This window comes from Phycodurus eques, chromosome 9 (genome assembly GCF_024500275.1).
Source record: "Phycodurus eques isolate BA_2022a chromosome 9, UOR_Pequ_1.1, whole genome shotgun sequence".
Taxonomy (NCBI): Eukaryota; Metazoa; Chordata; class Actinopteri; order Syngnathiformes; family Syngnathidae; genus Phycodurus; species Phycodurus eques.
The window spans coordinates 21,116,104-21,139,310 of record NC_084533.1 but is presented as its reverse complement, the minus strand read 5'-3'; the positions used below and the strand labels follow the sequence as shown (position 1 = coordinate 21,139,310).

Sequence of the window (23,207 nt, the reverse complement as noted above, 5' to 3'; positions counted from 1 at the left end):
GTACACCATACAGTAAAGCAGTGATCGACTGACCAACTGAGTGAACTGTGATAACCCAAAAAGGTTTTCATATTTATAAAGTCAGCTTGTTCCATGCTCAGCATTATAGTACACAATTGAAAAACAAAACAAGTGCAATGTGGGAAATGTCAAATCCAACATTTGTTACACAATTTAATAAAAATGTTGAAAATGTGGATGTCAAATTGTATGTTGTTTGTTTCCCAATACAAAATACTTTAATGAACTTTAAAGACATTTTCCTTTTTTAAAATAATAATTCTAACAACCTTCTTTTTTTCGTCAAACTCAACTTCCCATTTTCAGAGAAAAAAAAAAGATTTGGACTCTGGCCACTCGTACGATACGTATATGCTACACAAGGCACCCTGCGGCGTTAATGTAAGACGCGCTCAGTGTTAGCGTTAGCATGTAGCGTGTGCGGGACGGAGGAGCTTGGATCATGTCTTGATTTCACGTTCGAGTTTAACCACCTGGATGAGAGCTGAAGGAATCAACTTTTTGTATTTTGAACATGACAGTTTACACTATAGTTTTATTGTGACGAAATAAGAGTAATAATTAATTATTATTTAATAATTCATAAACTTGGGAATTTTCCAGACTAAATATTAATATTTGTGTCAAACTGGTTTCCAACCACTGGCTTCCAAAGTTGACGATTCGTTTGGAAATCATGCAAACGTGGGAGCACGTTCACAGCCGACAACTTAGCAAGTTAGCCTCATGCCATAGTTGCCTAAGTCAAATTTGAACGTTTTCGGAAAAAACAAGTACAAATTTGCTATCTATGCTATTAGGCTAACGGACTGCTTCTTCCTGGTGGGGGGGGGGGGGGGGGGGACCAGAAACGTTAGGATGTTGGTGAATAGACAGGAAGATGTGAAACGCACAATGTGGCTGTCTAATTAAACAAAACAAAGGAAATAACTCATTTTCTAGGAGCAGTTTGTTTTTAAAAACACCTGGAAATGGACAAAATGAGCCGAAAATGTTCACTTCAAACTAAAATGCAGATCTTCCTGTCTTTATGGCTATGGCTTTTTGAGGGTCTACTCACAATCGACAAATTACAAAATACCCCCCCACCCCAAAAAACAAAACAACAACAAAAAAACAAAAAACAAAAAAGAAACAAAAAAAAGTTCATGTTTCCAAGACAAATGGAGCGAGGGCTGAATTCTCCCAAAAATTTCAGGGAGCAAGGATCCCTTGAAATGAGCCTAAATTGGCCACTTTGAACTACAATGGCAGACTTTATTTGGCTTTTCAGGCTTGGCTTCTGGAGACTTTTCTGTGGGTCTACTCATGATAGACATACCTACCAAATTTCATGTTGTTAAGTCAAACAGAATGCAGGGGCTGAGTTTAAAAAAAAAAAATCATTCTAGGGAGCCAGAATTCCTTGGAATGTGCCTAAATCAGCCACTTTGTACGAAAAGGACTGACTCTCTTTGTCTTTTCAGGCATGGCTAATTGGGACTTTTTGTGGGTCTACTCATGAAAGACATGCGTAGCAACTGTCATGTTTCCAAGACAAAATGGGAGCGGAGGGTGAATTTTCAAATAAATTCCAGGGAGCAATAGCCCCTAGAAATGATCCTACATAAATGAGTCACTTTGAACCAAAATGGCAGACTTCCTGTGTCTTTTCAGGGATGGCTTCTTTCGACTGTTTTGTGGGTCTCCTCATGATTGATATGCCTATAAAACTTAATGTTTCCAGGCCACAATGGGTGCTGGGGTTGAATTTTCGAAAAAATTCCAAGGAACAAGGATCCCTTAATTGACAAATTCGAACCAAAATGGCAGACTTTGTGTCTTTTCGGGCATAGCTTCTTGAGCATTTTTGTGGGTCTACTTATAATAGACAGGCCTACCAAATGTCATGCTGCTAAATCAAATGCCATAAATTTGGAGTTTGGTGAAAATGTTTCATTTGTTAGAGATGGTTCGTGATTTTTTTGGGGTGTTGCTGTATGGCAGGCTAATAAATGAAAGTGAGGAAAAGAAAATCCTTTTACTTTCCTTTCGGGGTCAAAAAGTCTCAAATTAAGACTTAAAGAATTGTGACGCTACCTTTAAAGTTTAAGAAATGAACTGCACACTCATAGGCATGCACACAAACACACGCACTCAAAGCCAGCAGAGGCAGTGAAAGGCCACTGAGTGTCGGCTGAGGTTAATTGGTAGCAAAGACTAAGCATAACCTCCGGCCTCCATCTTTACCTCACGCAGCAAAACACGGCAGCCGCTCGGGAGGTGGGAAGTGAAAAAAATGACCTGATTGCTGACGGCCAAGGCGAGAGGAAAGAGGAAAAGAAGAGGCTGAGGAAGCAGGAAAGACGTCAGGGGTCTAGGCAGAAGCGGGAGTTGGGCCTTGAAATGGGAATATTCCTTACAATTTACTTTTTATAGATTACAACATGACTGGAAATGGACCAATTCCAACAAAATCGGCACAGAAATAAAAACAAAATGACAGACTGCTCCAGGGAGCGCCGCCCAGTGGTTTAAGGGGGTTTGATTGCTTCAATTTTCCACCATCACACAAGTTTTTGCACAATTTGGTGATTTTTGAGTTGATGTTAAAGCCCTCGTAAAGGAAATTTACTAATTTGGCTTTAGCTGGAATAATAATAATAATAATAATAACATTTCCACAAAATGGATTATTTTGCCAGGATATATAATAATAATAATAATTAAAGCCTGACAGATGAAAAACAAAAATGGCAGAATAAAAATTATAATTAAAGCCCCCCCCCCCCCCCAAAAAAAAGGAGAGCTATTTGGCAGAGTAATAATACAAATAATGATTAAAGCTGCCCCCAAATTGATACGTTTGCCAGGATAACACTACTAATAATAACTGCAGTTTGCTTAAAGTATGACCCAATTTGCCATCACCAGCACACTGAAAGTTTCCTGAATAAAAAATAGTTAAAGGCCTCAAAAGTGATTCATTCGGCAGTCTACTGAAAGTGATAATAATAATAATAATAACAATAATAATAAAAGCCTTATGAGGCTGATTACTTGGCCAGAAGAAGAAAAAAAGATAATAATACAAGCCCCCAAAAGTTATTCATTTGGCAGTACTGTGTACGGAGGGTAAAAATACTAATTAAATCCTTAAGAGGGTGATCACTTGGCCAGAATAAGAATATTAAAGGCAACAAAAGGGAATTGAGTTGCTGTAATAATGAAAGGCAATAATAATTAAAGTCCATAAAAGGTGGTTTATTTGCCATAATTATAATAAAGGTCTCAAAAGGTTCTATTTTTTCAATCATTAAAATAACAAATATATTCCGTCCCCAAAAGATGGATAGTTTGCTAGAAAATTAATAGTAATGATAATAATAATGAAAGCTGAAAAGGTGATTAATAATAATAAACACAGCAATTATAACAAGAAAAAATATTTTGTAGCCTAGAAAATACTTGACCACTTTGATACTACATGTTAACTTGTGAAAATGTGGACATTCTGGCTCCTCCCAACTGTTTTATTAATATGATTACTCTTTTCTATTTTACATCAACTTGAACATCTGCGCTGACTTCTTTTCATGTTCAGTGATGAACTGTGTTGTTGATGAATTCTTTGACCATCAACATTTAATATGGATGAAAACGACAATTAAGAAAATGTTTCGGATTCACTTCAATATTCCAGATTACAACCTTCAGCTCTCATTATGATGAGGAGGATGATGAGAATTTAAATTTTGACCTGAAAGTTCTTAATTTCCACTTTGGGCTTGTCGATTAATTCTGAACGGTTTCTCCCGTAACGAGAGTGTTGTGATGTTCAAGAAGAAAAAACAAGAAACAAAAATTTCCCGGCAGCGTCTGTACATGCAAAACCCGTCAGTCCAGCGGCGTGACGTCACGTGAGCTTCGCCATATTTACACATATACACCGGGGAAAAAACACGAGAGAGACAAAGATTCCCGCCGTATGTAAACGAGGCAAACGTCCTGGTTAAAAAAAAAAAAAAAAAAAAAAAAAAAACAGGCCAGGTTGTTTGACTTTTTTGACGGTCGCAGCAAAAACTTCCCACAGAAGTCCAAAGAAAGAAGTTCAAAGTCTGGCTAGATAGTTTCACATGGAATACTGCGTAAGGATTTACAACAAAGTCTACTTGGGGGAAGGAGGTGGGGGCAAAAACATGAAACAAAAGTAAAATGTGTTGTTTACATTCCTTCCATTTCTCATTTACAGCTGATTGGTTGGCATGAAGCCAGGTGGGCAGAGTCTAAAGCAGTGGGCGTAAGGGAAAAAGGGGAAAGGGGAGTCTGTGGTGAAACACAGCCAGGCACAGGTGAGGTTTTCAGGGGGCTGGAGAGGTGTTTTGTAAGAGGGTTGTTGGGGATGGTGAGGTCTTTTTAAGGGTGGTGAGGTGTTTATTGAGGTGTTGGGGGGGTCAGTGAGGTGTTAAGGGCATTGACCATGGGTTTGGATGTGACAGTGAGGTATTTGGGTGGGGCAGTAAGCTGCTTAATAGGGTAGTTGGGTGTTTGTGGGACCAGTTAGGGCAGTAATGAGGTGTTTGGGGTTGACAGTAAGTTGTTAAATAGGGAAGAGACGTGTTGGGGGTGTGGTGAGGTGTTTAGGGGGCAGTAAGGGAGGTGTTTAGGACTGGCAGTGAGGTGTTAAGTGGGATGGTGGGGGAAAGTAAGATGTGTTTAGGGGGGCAGTGAGGTGGTTTGGGGTGGTGATGAGGTTTTTGGAGCAGTAAGGTGTTTATTAGAGCAGGGAGGTGGTTGGGCGTGTAGTTAGGTGATAAGGGGGCCGTAAGGGAGGTGTTTGGGGACACTAGGGAAGGTGTTTGGGGGCCAATTGCGGAGTTTATGGGGATGTGGTGAGGTGTTTAGGGGCACTAAGGAGGCGCCTGGGGTGAAATCTAGGAGGCAGTGAGGTGTTTATGGGGCGGTAGTGAGGGTTTGTGAGGTGTTTAAGGGCAGTGTGGTTTGTTTATGGGGAGCAGGTTTTCAGGTGAGCAGCGTCAACTGGGGGTGACAGTTGGCGGGGCTCGAAGCTGGGAGCGTCAGGGGTGGCGCCCTCACAGGTAGATCTCCCTCTTGGACGCGTGTCCCGTAGGGGTGGTGGCCGAGTGGAACTCCACCGCCTGGCTGAGCGGGATCTCCTCCAGGCCGCAGTCTTTGGCAGCCGCGCCCAGGGGGTAGGCACTGCTGTAAGGCGTCATGAAGCGCATGTTTGCCACCCTGCCGCCGCCGCCCGGCCCACGTTCCTCCACGGGGATGGGCTTGGGGCTGCCGTTGGCCACAGGGAGCGGCGCCGGCGGGTCCCGGGCGGCGTCCGTCTCCTGGTAAGGCACGAAGGTGGACAGCTTGGGGGGGGCGGCGCCCTTGGCTCCCTTGCGGTTGGGTGACAGCTGGCCAGGCATCCAGCATGAGTCCGAGTGGCCGAACTCAGTGCACTCGCGCGTGCAGTTGCCTGTCATAGCCACGTCCGGGAGGGGCCTCAGGTCTGGGCGGAGGGGGCACACAACACAACACACAATCAATAAATCTGATTGCCATGGCAACTAGAACAACAACAACAACAACAAACTGATTTTTATTTATTTATTAACCTAATATATAATGACAGCTATCCCAATGGGGTGCCCTTCAGTGGGAGAGAGATTAAAACTGTAATGTCGAGAATCATTTCTAGAAAAAGTGTGTGCGTGCACCCCCACTGGGTGCTCTCCAGGGGTTGCCAAAGATTAAAAGCGTTAAGGTGCTCTGCTGTAAACACTGTGTTTTCACTCAAAGTTTATTCCGAAAATAGAGAGGTTGAATATGATCATTTTTTGTGGGGGTGCGGTTAGGGGGTTGTGGTGCCTAAAAGCTTTCACAAGGCTGTTATACAACATAAAATCAATGTACTGCAGCTATACATTTATTTTTTTAAATTCATATTTTGATAAGGCTATACTGGAAATGGGGATGCACCAACAACAACAATCTTGGTGTTGGAAGGGTGTCTGTGGCTTAAAAGGTTTGTTAAAGTTGTGCAATGATGTAAATAATAATAATAATTTTTTTAAAAAATATGGTAAATAAGGTTTTGGGAGGTTGTTGTAGGGTCGGGGTACGCCAACACTGTTGCATGTGTTAAAATATGGTGCATGAAAAAGCCAATTAGTAGCCCAAGAAGACAGAGAAGGGAATGAATGATGTCTGGGAATAAAGGGGAAAAAAAGCAAGAGAAGAAATAGTTTGGAAAAGGTCAGTGAGGGTAAAGCAAAACATGAAAAGCATATGCAGGAAGTAACCTTTCTCTTCCTACGCGTGACATTAGATCATTCTCTAATAGTGGAGGCTCTAGGGTAAAGGGGGGCGCGGGGATGTGTGAGGGGGCCCTGGCGGAAAAAGGCAGCACCTCCCAACTCAAATGGCGTCGGCTTTATGGAAATTGAAATTCATGGCCTCCAGTTTAAACAGTGGAGCTTTAAGGACTTCCTGTGTAAAAAAGCAGCAAAATGTTGAGTCATGAACTTTGAACTTGGCTTTTCTTCAATTTGCGTTTGTACTTGTCACAAACTAATAGCACTTTGTTTTAAAATATGACTCATTATTCTATTATTCTTATTACCGCTAAGGCTGATTATAAACTTTTTAAAATGCTATGCTTTGTATCCTACTTCTAAAGAGATTTTAAAAAAGCAATATGTGCTCTCTGCGTTTTAAATAAAGTGACATTTTTTCCCCTTTCACACAGAGATTCTACTGAAAGCTGTGAAAGTCAATCAGGCATTTATCAGCCTCTGCTTTTCACACATAACCCAGCACAACAGGGGTGGAGGAAGTGAGTGTCGAATTATGGCATTCCCTTCCACACAGCGATTCTGCAAAATTGCTGCATCCAAGCAGAAAATGTAGATCCGGCTTTTATCAGTCTGTGCCTTTTACACAAAGCCCTGCCAAGGGTGAGATTACCTCGACTTTCACACAGTGACACGGCGTCCCACAGTCCAGTAATTGGCACAACAAGCACAGGGTGTTAAGTCATACTTCTGTCTCTGCATTACAATACTACCTTTCACACAGTAATTGGTAGTGGTGGTAATGGCGCATCCGAGTCATGAAAATAGATCCTAGGTTTGTCAGCTTGTGCCTTTCACGCAGAACCCAGTAAAGGGAAACATTGCTACAACATTCACATAGCAGTCTGATAATTAACAATAACAAGGTGGAAGAAAAACGTATCAGGTGTTAAAACTTCTGTTATTACGGTACTATTGTTACTGTATTCCCTTTCACGTAGCGATTCTGCAAATATGACGCTTCTGAGCCTTGAAAGTAGATCCTAGATTTGTCACAAGATTGAGCACAAGAAGGCGGGAGAAGTGAGTGCCAGGTGGAAATTTTCACATTTGTCCCGGCATTATGGTATTTCCCTTTCACACAGCCACCATCCCGCCTCGATTAGTGCCTGTGAAGGTAGGAAATTGCCCAGAAGCATTTTGTGTCTTTGCTCTCACACAAACAGCGACGCAAGTAAAAGATAGTTTTGGCGCCAGCGTGAAAGGGGATTTTTCACGCTAAATCTGGAAACACAAGCTCACAAAAGAGAGGCAAAGTGTTGTTTTGTTTAAGTGTTAGTGTTTATTTACTTAACGCTGTCACTTGAAGTGCGCGTGCAGCCAATGAGGCAAACAGGAGCTGTCCGTGGTGCTGAAAACGATCTCACTGTCGACTTGTGTGTTTTGTGTGGACAACAAACTTCAACAACTTGTTTTTTTTTGCGGAAAATAAAAGCATTTAAGAGCATTCCCGCCTCTAACACAACTCTGACTTCTTTAAAAGCAGAAAGATACAATTTTCTTAGCGCTCATTCGCAGTAAAATGAAACATTGTGATATCTTTTCAATAAAGTTGTATTGAAATCTCAAGAAAAGACAACGTACATTGCGACTTATTTGGTGACCTTTCTTCTGATCTACTGATTTTCTTAGTTGTAAATGACACATTAATGACCATTTAAATCCACTTTTCAACACAAATTCAATGAAAAACTGTTCTACATAGTACTACTTCTATAATTTACTGACTGGTAAAATTTGATTGTAGTAACTAGAATTGGCCCTGTTGTTTTCTATTTTCATTTGAATACTTTTTGTCAAGTATGAGGATATGTTTTTATCTACAGCTGCTTAATTGGATTAATAATTATGTGACCAAAAAAAAAAAATTTACAATTGATTTAATGAGTGTAAAGCATAATTTTTAAGAATAATTAAAGTGTTCCTTTTGAAAAGTGATCACACTAAAGACAAAGGATTTGTGAAACACCATTTTTTTCACTGTTCATGCTTTGTTTAATAAGCAATAAATTTGGCATTGCACTAACATCACATTAGTTTTAAAGGTATAAATTACACTGTTGAAAAGTATATATACAGTGCTGTGAAAAAGTATTGGTCCCCTTCTCAAATTCTTATATTTTTGCATAGTTTCCCCACTGTGTGGAGTTTGCATGTTCTCCCCGTGCCTGCGTGGGTTTTCTCCGGGCACTCCGGTTTCCTCCCACATCCCAAAAACATGCATGAATTGGAGACTCTAAATTGCCCGTAGGTGTGAATGTGAGTGCGAATGGTTGTTTGTTTGTATGTGCCCTGCGATTGGCTGGTAACCAGTTCAGGGTGTACCCCGCCTCCTGCCCGATGACAGCTGGGATAGGCTCCAGCACGCCCACGACCATAGTGAGGAGAAGCGGCTCAGAAAATCGATGGATGGATATATATATATATATATATATATATATATATATATATATATATATATATATATAGAGAGAGAGAGAGAGAGAGAGAGAGAGAGAGAGAGAGAGAGAGAGAGAAAGAAAGAAAGAATAAAATAAAGTAATTTTTCAAAAATCTATATCAAGCAAATGTTTCATTCAGACTGAGCTAAATTTTAAAAATAAAAGTTTTTTTTTAATTGAACGGTGGACCCCAGCTATTTGCAGGGCACAGGGGCCGGGCTCGACAGCGAACAGTAAACATAGGTGAATAATTTACAGTAATTATAATTGCCATGAAAAAACGCGGTTAAATGGGGATTTCTGCAAGCAAATGTTTCCCCAGAAAATCTGCTCATAGGTGTGGGTCTACTGTGTTTACTTTGTACTTGGTTCAAATCTTATTCAATGTAATTGTTTTTTACAAGGACAGTCCTTTATGCGAAAAATATAAAATATATTTCTTTATTGATTGATGTATTGGTAGTAGTTATTTGGTTTTAATTGGCCAACGCTTCACGTAATAAAACGTGCAATAATTGAGTAAATAAACTCTCACATTTCATCCTTAAGTGACGATGATACTCAGGTTTCTTTTTTTTTTTTTTTTTTTTTTTTTTACACATCATTCCATCCGGTCTTCACTTCCTGTTTGTTGGTATCTGTCCGCCCCCCTCTATAGATGCCCCCAACCCAACCCCACTTTCCAGTGTTTCACAGACATGGTCTCGGCTAATTAAACGAGGGTCAGATTAGAACTTTGTCTTGTCACTCTTTATTCTCTCTTAAACAACTTATGACTTTTGCAGGAATTAAATTAGCTGGCAATTAATTAAAGGACGCAGGGACGACGAGGACGAAGGGGAGAGGAAGTTGGAGGGGAATAAGACGAAAGGCGGGGGCTTTCATGTGTCAGGTTTGGCAGTAAATGAAGATGGAAATTTATTGACCGAAAGAAAACTAAATTAGAAATATGAAATATTGGAATTAAATAGAGGAACGTTTGACACCCCCTTCAAAAACAGCCCTTCTTAAATTATTTTTTACAATTTCATGAAGGACTAAAATACCCCAATCTTTTTTTCTCTTTTTTTTTTTATGAGTTGTTATTAATCCCCTTACACACAGATCTTGCAAAATTGGTACAAGTAGATCCCCCACCCAAGTGGTGGTGCCTTTCACGCAGAGCAGGTGACTTTAATTGAAAGCGTGAAATTGGATTTTGTTAAGCTTTACTGACCTGCCCTTGATACTACCTCAAAAGCTGGGAAATTGCCTTGGTCCCTCACCTCTATGAGAGTACCTTTCAAACAGTACAGCAACATGGGGGGCGAAAAAAATGAGGAAAAAACGGCTTTTGTAGGCAGTGCGAAAGGGACTCATAATACCTCTGAAGTTGGAAAATTGCCTGGTCAACTTCACCTTCTTCCTTTCGGTTGTTTTTGGGAAAAAAAGGTGGATGTAGTAAAAGTTCATATCCCCATTCCGCTTTTCCGCTAATCCCATTTCACGCAGGCACTGACTGGCCTACAGTATGTTATGCCTCTGATACTACCTGAAAAGCCATGAAATTGCCTTTGTCACCCGTCTTTATTTTGATACCTTTCACACAGAAAAGGGTAACAGAAAAGTACAGAGGAACAATCTGCTTTTGTGTGAAAAGTTGCTCAGTGTGAAAAGTTGTCAGTGGCATTTATAGGTAAAAAGATGGAAGAAAAATGGTGGATGGCTGTTAAACTTCAAATCCCCTCTTTCGGCTTTACACTAATCCCCTTTCACACAGGCACTGACCTGGCTCTGTTACGCCTCTGATACTACCTGAAAAACCAGGAAATTGCCTTGGTCCTTTGCCTTTGTGCCTTTTACCTTTCACATAGAACAGCGACACGGGGTAAATTTGTGTGTAAAGCTGTGACGGGCAGTGTGAAATTCAGATTGTCCTGTATGAGGATATGTGTTTTGTGTGTGTGCATGTTCAGTGTCTGTGTGTGTGTGTGTGTGTGTGTGTGTGCCTGCGTGTGTTTGGCACATTGGTTTTGTAGCCTTTTGTACTTTAGGGTTTGTTAAGGAACCGGACAGAAGGCGCCTGAAGCGGCTTCAAGTGCAATAACGCTGCAGCAGCTTCTCAAGCACATAAATATTTGACCATTGTGAAGTGTGCATGTGTGTGAGAGAGAATGTGTATGTATGTGTGTGTGTGCGTGTGTGCGCGAGAGAGGGGTCTTTAAAGCTGCACAGCAACAGGGTTTGTCTTTGTTTTAAATTCACAAACTGACCTGAATACAAAAATTGCATCTCTATTCATACATAGACAAGTAAATGCTCATCCATACATTTTCCGCCATGCTTGTCCTCATTTGGGTGGCGGGTTAGCTGGTGTTAATCCCAGCAGATTTTGGGCAAGTGGCACGGTACACCCTGGACTGGTTGCCAGACAATCACAACAATTTGTATTAAAAGTAACGAATGACGAGCAAATGGCGGCACGGTGGTCGCCTGTGTGGAGTTTGCATGTTCTCCCCGTGCCTGCGTGGGTTTTCTCCGGGCGCTCCGGTTTCCTCCCACATCCCAAAAACATGCGTTGTAGGTTGATTGAAGACTCTAAATTGCCCGTAGGTGTGAATGTGAGTGCGAATGGCTGTTTGTTTATGTGCCCTGTGATTGGCTGACGACCAGTTCAGGGTGTACCCCGCCTCTCGCCCGAAGATTGCTGGGGTAGGCTCCAGCACGCCCGCAACCTGAGAGAGGATAAGCGGTACAGAAAATGCACTAGGGTCGCGGGCGTGCTGGAGCCTATCCCAGGTATCATCGGGCAGGAGGCGGGGAACACCCTGAACTGGTTGCCAGCCAATCGCAGGGCACATACAAACAAACAACCATTCGCACTCACATTCACACCTACGGGCAATTTAGAGTCTCCAATTCATGCATGTTTTTGGGATGTGGGAGGAAACCGGAGTGCCCGGAGAAAACCCACGCAGGCATGGGAAGAACATTCAAACTCCACACAGGCGGGGCCGGGGATTGAACCCAGGTCCTCAGAACTGTGAGGCTGACGCTCTAACCAGTCGCCCACCGTGCCACCGCTGTGTTGGATAAACTTTCTCAAATTAAATTTTCTGCGGTGAATATCCGTGCTGATACTTGAAACTTGGCTAAGGTAAGGGAAGCCTTCAGCGGTGAAATCGTTTTTTCTTTTTTTTTAAACACATTTTATGGAGATCTCATTGAAGCTACAATGCATACATGCGCAGACGTGATGCACACTAAGTCAAAATGGTGACGCCCTTAAGCACCATAATCATGGAATGTTTTGTGTTTTTGAAGTAAATGCGCCGTGGCAACAGTTCATCAGAATAAAGTACGAAGCATGTTGTTCTTTAATTCGTTGTGATCCGAATGCAAAAATTCTGATTCGACTTACCACAGACTGCTTCGTACCTCTAATACTTGTAGACTAACAATCATTTACACTCACACCTACGGACAATTTGGGGACTTCAATAAATTTAAACTGCATATTTTTGGAAGCAAAAAAAAACCAAAACTGTTTCACAAGAGAAGCTTGGTCCACCCTAGACTGGTTGCCAGTAAAAGGTAGGACACATATAGACAAACAATGGACCCGTGGCTAGTTAAAGGAAGGGGCACATATAGATAAACAATAGACTGGTCGCCCCACTTCTCAGGACTAAATGACGGCATGGTCGTCGCAGACATAAAGACGTGATGGCGACTGATTGTTTTCTGTTGTATCACATGAGAGTGGAGGCGTTTTTCACTTTTAGATCAATATCTCTTGTTGAAAAGCTTCAAATGACACGGTGGTCTCTCAGATGGCAACTGATGGTGGGTGGTGGAGCTTGATGGTGAGTGATGGGCGTGCGTGCCCATGTTTTCTGTTTTCAGTAGGAGTTTTAGTTTTTAATTTTACAGGATGAAACTCAGACGTCAACATGCAACACCGATTGATGGTGCGTAATGTCCACGTATTGTTTTCTGCTATCTCACATAAGAGTAGAGGAGTTTTAGTTTTTCACTTTTACATCAGTTTTATCTCATTGAAACACTTGACATGGTGGTCTCTTAGATGGCGACTGATGGTGAGTGATGATTGACGCCAGTCGTGGATGTGTGTACACGTTTAGTGTTGTGCCATACGACAGTGGGAGTTGGAGTTTTTTACTTTTACATCCGTTTTCTCTGGTTGCAAAACTTCAGAGGACACATCAGCTGCTGGGTTGTCCTTCAAATATCAAGACATAATGGCGATTGATGATGAGTGATGGAGATGTGTAAATATTTGTTGTTGTGTCGTTCAACAGTAGAAGTTTTTTTTTACTTTTAAAACAATTGTATCCAGATGAAACACTTCAAAGGACAAAATGACATCATGGTTGTCTCTCAGATGTCATAATGCAGCAGCGATTGATGGCTCGTAATGGGACGTGAAGAAGTTTTAGTTTTTCACTTTTAGATGAGTTTTCGCTCGTTGAAAAACTTCAAATGAAATTGTGATCTCTCAACTGGCGACTGATGGTGAGTGATGGCGATGATGGATATGTGTGCTCATGTTGTTTTCTGTGGCGTCATATGATCTTATGAGTTTCAGTTTTTTACTGGTTGAAACACTTCAGAGGACAAATCAGCTTGGCTTTCTCTCAGATATCAGGATGCAATTGAAATTGATGGCGAGTAGTGGAAATGTAATTGTTTTTGTGAGACGTGGAATTATTTGTTGTTTTCTTCAACAATAGGAGTTTTAGTTTTTTACTTTTAAATAAACTTTCCCTGGTGGAAACACTTGAAAGTACAAAATGGCGTGATAGTCATCTCTCAGATGCAATGGTGAGTGTTGGCCCGTAATAGACACATTTGCACAATGTTTTCTGTCGTCTTAAGCGAGAGTCAATGAGTTTCGGGATTTTTACTTTTGAAACACTTGTCTCTCGTCAAAACACTTTAAAACAAGAAAGCGGAGTGACCGATTGACGGCCGATTGACGGCGCGTAATTGACAGTGTGTACATTGTTTTCTTTTGTGTCAAACGAGATAGATCTTTTTTTTTTTTAGACAGTTTTCTGTCATCGAAATACTTCAGAGGACAAAACGGCAGCATGGCTGATTGATGGCATGCGACTGACGTGCACACATTGTTGTTTTCCCCTGTATCAAACAAGAGTGGAGGAGTTTTAATTTTTGACTTTTAAATAAATTTTCACTCATCCAAAAACTGTGCGGCCGATTGATGGCGCATGATGGACACATGCACACATTGCTGTGTTTCCGTCGTGTCATACGAGACCATCGGCGCTGTCATCATGTTGTAGAATAAAAGCGTCATTTGCGTTTACAGCGTCGTCTTGTTGGCGTCAGCGCGCACATCAAAACAGGAAGTGCCTGTCTTGCTGGAAATAAGTGACCCCCCCCCGGTCCCCGTTAGGATGTGTGGCGCCCACTCCCGCTTGAACGCAAATAACATCAACAGCAAAGTAAATCAATGCACTTCTGATGCCGTACAGAATTAGCGGCGGGGTGACGACGACGACAACTATTAATAGAAGAAGAAGAAGAAGAGTTTGAGAGAGGTTGTTATCCCTGTGGTGTGGCCCTACTACGACAGGAAAATTCAATTAGCTAACAAAAGTGAATAAATTTCCACAGTCGGCGCCCTCGGCGGAAAGATCTCCCAGGATGCAACTGGTGAGCAAGCAGGCGTGGGAGGGGCCACGGGGATCAGGGGACTCATTAATGGGAAGCTGCCATCTTGGAACTTTGTGGAAAAGAAAAAAAAAAAGACACGAAGTGTGAGAGTGAAAACTTCCTGACAGACAGAGCGTGAAATTATTTACCTAGAAGTGGAAACTTTCACAGTGACAGGAATTGAAATAATTTACCAGAAAAATAAAAATTTCCTCATGGACACGAAGTGAAATTATCTACAAGTATGGAAAAGCGTCCTCATTGACATGAAGTGTAATGATCTGAAAGCCATTGAAAACTTCCTGATGGACTGGATGTAAAATTAAGAAGAAGCCAGAAACATTTCACAAGGGAAGTGAAATGATCCACAAGGAAGTAAAAAAGCTTCTCATATACTGGAAGTGAAAAGATTTACAAGGAAGCAGAAGGGGAAATTATCTAGAAAGAAGTGAAAAAAAACCAAAGTGAAATTATCTACAAGAAAGCAGGGAGTAAAATTATGTACAATAAGTGAACATTTCTTCATGGACAGGAAGTGAAATGATCTACATAGGGAGTGAAAACTTCCTAATGGACAGGATGTGGCATTAAGTATGAGAAAGTCAAACAATCTGAAGTGAAATGATCCAAGTGAAAATTTCCTCGTACACAAAAAGTAAAATGATCTATAAAGAATAAAAACTGCCCCCAGTGACAGGAAGTGATATGATCGACAATAAGTGAAAACTTCCTCATGGAAATGAAGTGAAATCATCTACGAGAACATAAAAATTCCCCCAGTGACAGGAAGTGAAAAGTTATCGCCAAGAAAGTAACGTTTTTTTTTTAAATTGAGTTATTCACACTTTTCTGAGCCAAAAATCAGACCAAAAAAATTTGGAGGCTGGGGTAATTCCACCATAGTTATTCGCAGAAACATCTTATTGGTGGTATTTTCCCACTTATTCACACTTCCTTTTTGGGCTTATTCATGCTCCACCCCCCACCTGCAATTTTTTTTTTTTGGGTGTTGGTGGGAATTCCACCTCAGTTTTTCAGGCAAAAGCTTATTGGCAGTATTATTCCGCTAAATCACACTGATTTATTTATTTATTTATTTTTGCCTTATTCATGCTTTTTTAGGCAAATATATTTTTTTTGGGGGGGGTGAGGGACAACTTAGTGGCTGTAGTGTATTGTGTGTGTTTTTATATATATATATATATATATATATATATATATATATATATATATATATATATATATATAATGGCTGTCGATTTGTCACAGATTTTTGCTATTTTCTCTCAGGATCCGGCTCGAACCCCGTCAAATGGTGGAGGTTGACTGATATCTGCATGGAAGTGAAAAATCCCACAGGCACAGTAAACAGAATCATTCCTATACACCACTCACACAAAGTAGAAAACAAAACAAAAACAAAACAAAAACTTTTGTCTTCTTCTGGAGCAAAATGAGGAAAGTGTTAAATTATGAGTGAATTTCTTTCTCACAACTTCCTGCACCAGCACTGAACAACGACACACTGATTAACACACACACACAACAACAACAACACGGCAATGTGCATACTTCAAGAACATAAAGAACATGAAGAAGAAGCATAAGAAGATTTTCTTGGAAGTATTCCAGTAAAGTTTTGTCAAACGTTTTCCCCGGGAGGAAGTGCACTTGAAGAAAGAGTTAACTTCCTGGAGAATGCCAAATGACGGCGGAACTTTCTTGAACTTCGGAGGAGTCCATCAACAACACTGCTATTTTCAAATCAAAATCAAATGTTTGTGTGTTCTGTGTGTTTGATGGTCTGAATTGTTTGTGGGTATGCATGTATGTGAGTGTAGTTTGTGCGTGTAAGTGTATTTCAATTGCTTTTGTGTGTGATTTGTTAGTTTATTTAGTCATGTTTCAGTTGTGTACATGGAATTGTTTTTTGCGTGTTGGTGTTTAATTGCTAATTGTTTGTGTGTATGTGGGGGGGATGTGTGTGTGTGTGTGAGAGAGAGAGAGAGAGAGAGAGAGAGCGTGTGTGTGCGTTTGTGAGTGTATTTCAGTTGCGTATACTGTGTTGTGTGTAAACATGTTTGGCCATGTTTCAATTGTTTGTGTGTGTGTGTGTGTGTTAAAATGCCAACGTTCAGATCGACAAAATGACACTAAAATTAAAATCAAATAAAAAAAACTGTTGTATGCGGACATGCTGCTCTCTCTCTCTCTCTCTCTCTCTCTCTCTCTCTCTCTCACACACACACACACACACACACAAAATCAGTACATGGTGGGTTTATTGTATTCCGGCTTTGTGTAGTTATCTAACAGGAGATAAAGAGGAAGTTGTTATCTGGCTGCGGTGGTGTTCTCTCTCATGTTCTCCACATGAAATGAACAAATAAGGCATACACCAGCTAAATGTGACGGCGCCCCGGGGCCCGCTTTGCCCATAATGCAATGTGGCGCGTGATAGTTGCCGTGGCGCTGACGCCACGCTCGCAAACTCAAATGGACCGAAAAGTTTGTAACCGTGCACCGTGAGGGAGGCTGTGTGTAGGAGAGTGTAAATGTGTGTGTGTGTGTGTGTGTGTGACAAAGACTGTGATCATGTGAGTGTGTATTAGAGAGGGCGAGTCTGTGCGTTTGTAAGAGAGAGAGCCTGTTACCAGGGTGTGAAATCTAATTTGTCGACTGGAACCCCTCCCCATACCTGCACCTTTCGTGAACGAACAAGCATCAGGTACCTTTCACCCCTTCCGACATCATGGGAAAAAGCTTACGGCACGTGTGAATCGTCATCTTCATCATCTTCCTTTTTGTTCTTCTCGCCTGGCGCCACTCCCAGCCCGTTTTCCCTCGCATCCCCGCTTTCATAGAATCTCCTTTGTAAAGGATCCTGGCCCTGTGCGCAACGAGGCGCTCGGCCGGGAGGCGGAGGGAGAAAGCACATTTGCATACGCAACGAGGCGGCCGGGTAGAAGAAGCGGGAGAAAGAAAAAAGGAGAAAAAAAAACAGATTCGTTAGCGTCTGGTTTGGGGGATTTTTTTTCCCGTTCCCCGCGGCGGATTTGACGGCCGGCCAGGAAGTTGGCGGTAGATTTCTTTGACGTTTATTTACGCGTCTGCTTGAACCGCGGCGGCGGCGGGGGAGGAGGGAGACGAAGGTTATGGTCTTCTTGCTCATCCTGCCGGCTAAATCTTAGCTTTCCTATGTTAAATGTTGAAGATAAAAACAAAACGATGTGCAGAACAACAGGAAAATCGGCTCCTGCCTGTTCTTCCGTCTTTTTTTCCCCCTGAAGAAGAAGAAGCAGAATTTGCCGGGATTGTTTGTTTCTTTTTCTCCCATCTAATCTGTGATGCAAACGAATTACAGCGTGAAGCCGAGCCGTTATCTCGCTCACGCAGCACGAGAGCGAGCGGGAGGCGGCTGAATAATGAATCAAACACGCTCCCAGCACCTCGCACATTTCCTGCAGCTCACTTGAAATATTGAGAGGCCCCCTTTAACGCAAACACGGGTAACGGCAGCTTGTCGACAACCCCGACGATAACCACACGACCCGCAGTCAACTGGACTGGGTTGGTTCCACTTTATCCCTGGTTTTCAGCAACTTTTCCGGTCAAATTAGAAGCTTGGTTGCACCTCTTTACAACTGTCCTTTGTGGGTTTCGTGTGAAAGGCAAAGGTAGAACAATTCCGGCTCTTTTCTTTTGGATTTTTCAATACAACAGGCCGGGAGAGGTTCGTCAGGTGTTAAACTTCACGCCCCAGTCCCGGCTTTCCACTGTCAGATTTCACACATTCGACTTTGACTTCAACCCACCGTTGTTCCATGTCGGTACCTTTCAGAACGATGGTGTTAAACTTCCCGCAATCGTCCCAGTTTTCCACTTATCCCTTTTCATACAGAGGCCTAACAAAAGCAGGTGTGAAAAGGAACAGCGGAAAACTGGGAGTGGAGTTTCACCTTGACACTCACTTCTCTGCACTTACCCCACTTCACACAGCTGCCATACTGCCTCTGATACTACCTTGGAAGCTGGGAAATGTATGCATCGAGTTCAACCCCCTATTCTGTGCCTTTCATGCAGGATAATGACTCAGAGGGAAATGCCAGCTTGGAGAGTCAGTATGAAAGTCGCCCCTTTTCACACACAGACAGTCCTACCTCTGATAGTATCCAGAACAGAGAATTTTGGGGTGGATTTCTACCACGCGTTGAGAGTATACCTTTCACCCAGAACAATGACGAAGCAGAAAAGCCAGCTTCGAGCATCATTGAGAAAGTAGCCCCTTTTCACACACAGACAGTCCTAACTGTGATACTAATTCAGAAGCTGAGAAATTTGTGAGCCAACTTCAATCCCCCATTCTGTGTCTACCTTTCATGCATAACAAATTTGAGGGGAAAAGCCGGCTTTGAGGGCCAGTAAGAAAGTAGCCCCCTTTTATGCAAAGACAGTCCTGCCTCTGATAGGGTCTCAAAAGTCAGGAAATTGGGGAGTGGCTTTTAAACAACGATTCTAAGTCTACCTTTCACGCAGAACAACAATTCGGGAGGAATTCGACATCAAGGGGCCAGTGGGGAAATAGCGCAATTTCACACACACAGACATTCCTGCCTCAGATACTACCTGAGAAATCAGAAAATTCCCGAGTCAAGAAAGACATGAGTGTCTGTTTCAAGTGTTCCTAAGCATGTGCATGTGTTGTTTGTGGCTGAGTGTGTTTCAAATGGTTGTATTTGTGCATATTGTGTTTCAATCGTTTGTGCACGTGTGTCAATCGTTTGTGCATGTGTTGTTGATGTTTAAATTGTGCAGTTTGTGTTTTGTCTGTATGTTTCAAATGTTTGTATGTGTGTATTTCTTACGTTTAAGTTGTGCGATATTCTGTTGAAATTGTTCATGTGTGTATTGCTTGTGTTTGAGTGTTTAAATTGGTTGTGTGTGGTGTTGTTGCATGTTACACTTGTTTTTATGTATGTGTGTATGGTTTATCGAAATTGTATATAATTATGTATTAAAATAAAAGCTGTTGCAATGCTGTCAGTGTCCATCGGAGACAACTCCTTGATCAAAAATCCTAACCCTCATCACTTTGCTTTTATGTAAATATACAACGTTCATGCATCAATGTGGTGTGTGCAATAGCGTCCCCTGTGATTGAGCAATGTTTAAAGGGAATTGCAGTAGAAAGACTTGATCGTGTTCTCATTCAGAGGCGAAGCAAACTCATCCAATCATCTTTACGCGTCAGTATACACACATGAATACACGCGCACACACACAAACACATACTCAGACCCCCGGGAAGTCTCAAGTCAGCCAGCAGGGTTCAAAGGGCACCAGGAAATGGGCAGGAAGTGGACCGCGGAGGACAGTGCTGGTGTCTGAGAGAGCGACACAACTGGAGCAGAACAACACGGACCCTCTGGACACCCACACACACACACAGACACACACACATCATCGAGTCCCCTAAGCCAGCGGATGTGAGTGATGTGATGCGACATCCGACGCGTCCTTTTGCAGTCCACTAGCCTGGGAGGCTTTGGCCCCGCCCCCCCAGCGGCAGTTCGGCCAATCGGACGCTGGCGGCTATGAGAGAGTTTAGTGACTAGAAAGTCAGACAACAAATAGAAGGTCGGAGAGATATCACACCCGTAGGAAGTTTGTGTGAGTCTGTGTTAATGTATTAAAATGTTTCTGTGTTTGAGTGCATGTGTGAGATTTTTGTGTGCATTTTAGTTGTGTACGTGTTTGATTGTTGGTGCGTGTTGTTCGTTTGTCTGTATCTGTGTTTGTGTCTGTTTAAATTGTATGTCTGAGTGTGTCTTTCAATTCTTTTTCAATATCTGCTCCAAGATTATAAGAGCCCAGATGACAGACCTGAGCTCCCTCTGGAAAAAAATGGGTCGTTCAGAAAGCCAGACAAATCATGGGCCGTTCTGACCCCGTTCTCAGTTAGACATTCTGTTTGATGCCCTCGGAAAAAAAACATCAGATACGGTCATTTTTTTAATTCCTTCTAGTATTAAGCTTTTAAATGTTGATCATGGCAGCAATCACATAATGGCCAGACATTGAAAACCTGAGAGTCAGATGTGTTTATTTAATGCTACTTATTGTTACTCATTTATTATCTGACTTGTTTGATCGCTGCTTCGGTCTGCTGTACATGTACACTGATTGTCACCGACAGAGTGTCTGTATATCTATGTTTGTAATTGTTTTTTTTTTATACATAAGTATGTATTACATTGGAACAATGATGCCATGTGGGTATTCATGTTTTTGACCCTATTACAGTTGTGTGTGTGTGTGTGTTTTAATTCTTTGTGAGTACGTGTGTGCTGTTGTGTGTATCAATAAATTTTTGGTGTGTGTGAGAGTGGATGTATTTTGTTTTTGTGTTTCAACTGTTTGTTTATTTCACCCGTTTAAATTGTATATGTGCAAGTGCGTTTCAATTGTGTGTGCGTGTATATTTTTTTCACTGTTTTTTGTGTATATGACTATGTGCGTGTGTGCACGAGTGTGTGTTGCACTGCGACTGTGATGCTGTATGTGTATTTAAGTGTGGGTTTCAATTGTCTGTGGTTGTGTATGTTTGTGTTTTAACCATTTTTATGTGTCTGTATGTGTGTGTGTGTGCACAAGTGTGTGTGTTACACTCGGACTGTGATGCGCTGTGCTTGTAAGTTTGTGTTTCAATTGTGTGTCTGTTGTCAGTGTGTTTTGTTTGTTTTAACCATTTGTTTGTTTTTGTGTGTATGTGTGTGTGTATGCTCGGTGTTAAACTGGGGCTGTGTTCTGCATTACAAACATTGTAAACGATGCTTTGCCCTTCCACCGTGTGTGTGTGTGTGTGTGTGTGTCAGTGTATAGTCAGCAGCACCAGTGACCTGTGTTGGCCTCGATGTGTTTTTATCCGTGCTTGTGTGACCCGAATTGTAAATACAGCATTGTGCACTAAGCTGTGAGAGTGTGAGTGAATGTGTGTGTGCGCGTGTGTGTCTATGAGTGAGTGTGTGAGTGCGCATGATACGAATTATGAACATCAGCCTCCCCCTGACCCTGATGCGTGTCCGTGCTGTATGACTTTGCATCGTGCATATCAAAGTGCAAGTTATCTCTTCAGTGTGTGTGTGTTTGTGTGTGAGGTTAATTGAGGGGAGGCGTCTCTAGTGTTGCCCAGGGAGAAGCCCGCCCGCCACTGCCTTTGTCCCATCATTGGCTATTCAGCACCACGCTTGGGACCAAACAATTCGCCGATGCCGAGCTCCAGGATATGGAGGGCAGAGGGGGGTTTACCGCGGCACACGTGCCCGCTGATGGGGGCTCGTGGCTAGGCCACCAGGGCAAGCGTAACCCCCCTCCGCTGGAGCTCAGACAAGAGGCTAATCCTTACACGCAGAGAAGAAGTTAATATCTGAGGATTAAGCGGGAGAAAGAGGCACTAACTCCTCCCCACGCTACCCCCTCTGCCAAAAAACTTTCACACCACTTGACTTTCCCCCCGTGTTGTGCCCCATGTGAAAGAAACCATCATGGAATGGGGGGGCGAAGGTAATTTCCCCATCTTCTGATGCAGTATTAGTTTCAAAAAGTTTCACTACATACTGTACATAACTGTAGCAGAAAATTGAAGCAATTGTGCAACACAATACGACGCAATTAAATAGTTGACTGTGTGAAAGGGGTGAGAGACAGGAGCCTTTTTTCACACAGAGAATGAATCACAGTTGTAACAGAAGATATGGCATTGGTCCGCCATGGCGTTTTGCACAAAACCCAGCAAAAGCAGGATAATGTCACAATTACGTCTCTTCTCTCTCTCTCACTAGTACTTTTTTCTACTCTAGATCGCCTCTCTCTTTTTCTAGAACGTCACTTTCCTTCAGATCTCAGCGATTCCTTCCTTTCTTCTCTAGGTCGCTCCTCTTCTTCTAGATCATTTCTCTTTCGCCCTTTAGGTTTTATCTCTCTCTCCTTGTTTCTTTCCCCATCTTCTCCTATTCTAGAGCTCCTCTCTAGACCGAGTCTCTTTCCTCTCTTCTCTCAATCACTTCTACCTCTATATAGGTCTCCTCTCTCCTCCTTCTTTAGATCTTACCACTCACCTTCTCTTGATCGTCCTTATCTCCTCTAGATCTTTCTTTTCTAGATCTCCTGTCTTCTCCTTTCCTCTCTCTAGTCTTTACCCATCTAGAACTTATCTCTCTCCCTTGTCCTCTAGATCCCCTCTCTACACAAGATAATTGCTCACCTCTAGCTTTCATCTCTCCTTCTCTAGATGTTTAAGTTGTGGAAGTGTTTGATTATTTGACTCTCCTCTAGATTCCTCCCTTCCTCTCCAGATCTCCTCCCTTCTCTTCTAGATATCGCGTCTCACCTCTAGTTAGCGTCTCTCTCACTCTAGTCACCCTTCTGCTCTACATATCACCTTTCACCTCTAATTCTCCTCTCTAAACCTCCTAATTTCTCCAAATCTCCACTCTTCTCCTTTCTTCTCTTATTGATCCCCACTCTTCTCCTACTCTACTCTAGAACTCCTCTCTTATAGTCTAGACCACTTTTATCTCCTATATACCAAACGTGTTCTCCTCTAGATCACTTCCATCTCCCCTATAGCTCCTCTGTTCTCCCTAGATATAGCATCTCACCTCTAGTAATCCTCTCTCCTTCTCTAGATCTCCCCTCTCTTCTTTAGATCTCATTCCTTCCT

General features: G+C 42.2%; 1 protein-coding gene across 2 annotated transcripts in view; it reads right to left on the bottom strand.

The window, feature by feature from the left end:
- Positions 1-2,822: 2,822 nt before the first annotated feature.
- LOC133407483 (protocadherin-1-like) overlaps positions 2,823-23,207 on the bottom strand; it is a 134,773-nt gene continuing 114,388 nt past the window's right edge. For both annotated transcript variants that reach the window (XM_061685456.1, XM_061685457.1), the window contains exon 5: positions 2,823-5,521. In XM_061685456.1, coding sequence (XP_061541440.1) covers positions 5,094-5,521 — 428 coding nt within the window. In that variant the 3' untranslated portion in view covers positions 2,823-5,093. The remainder of the gene's footprint in view (positions 5,522-23,207) is intronic.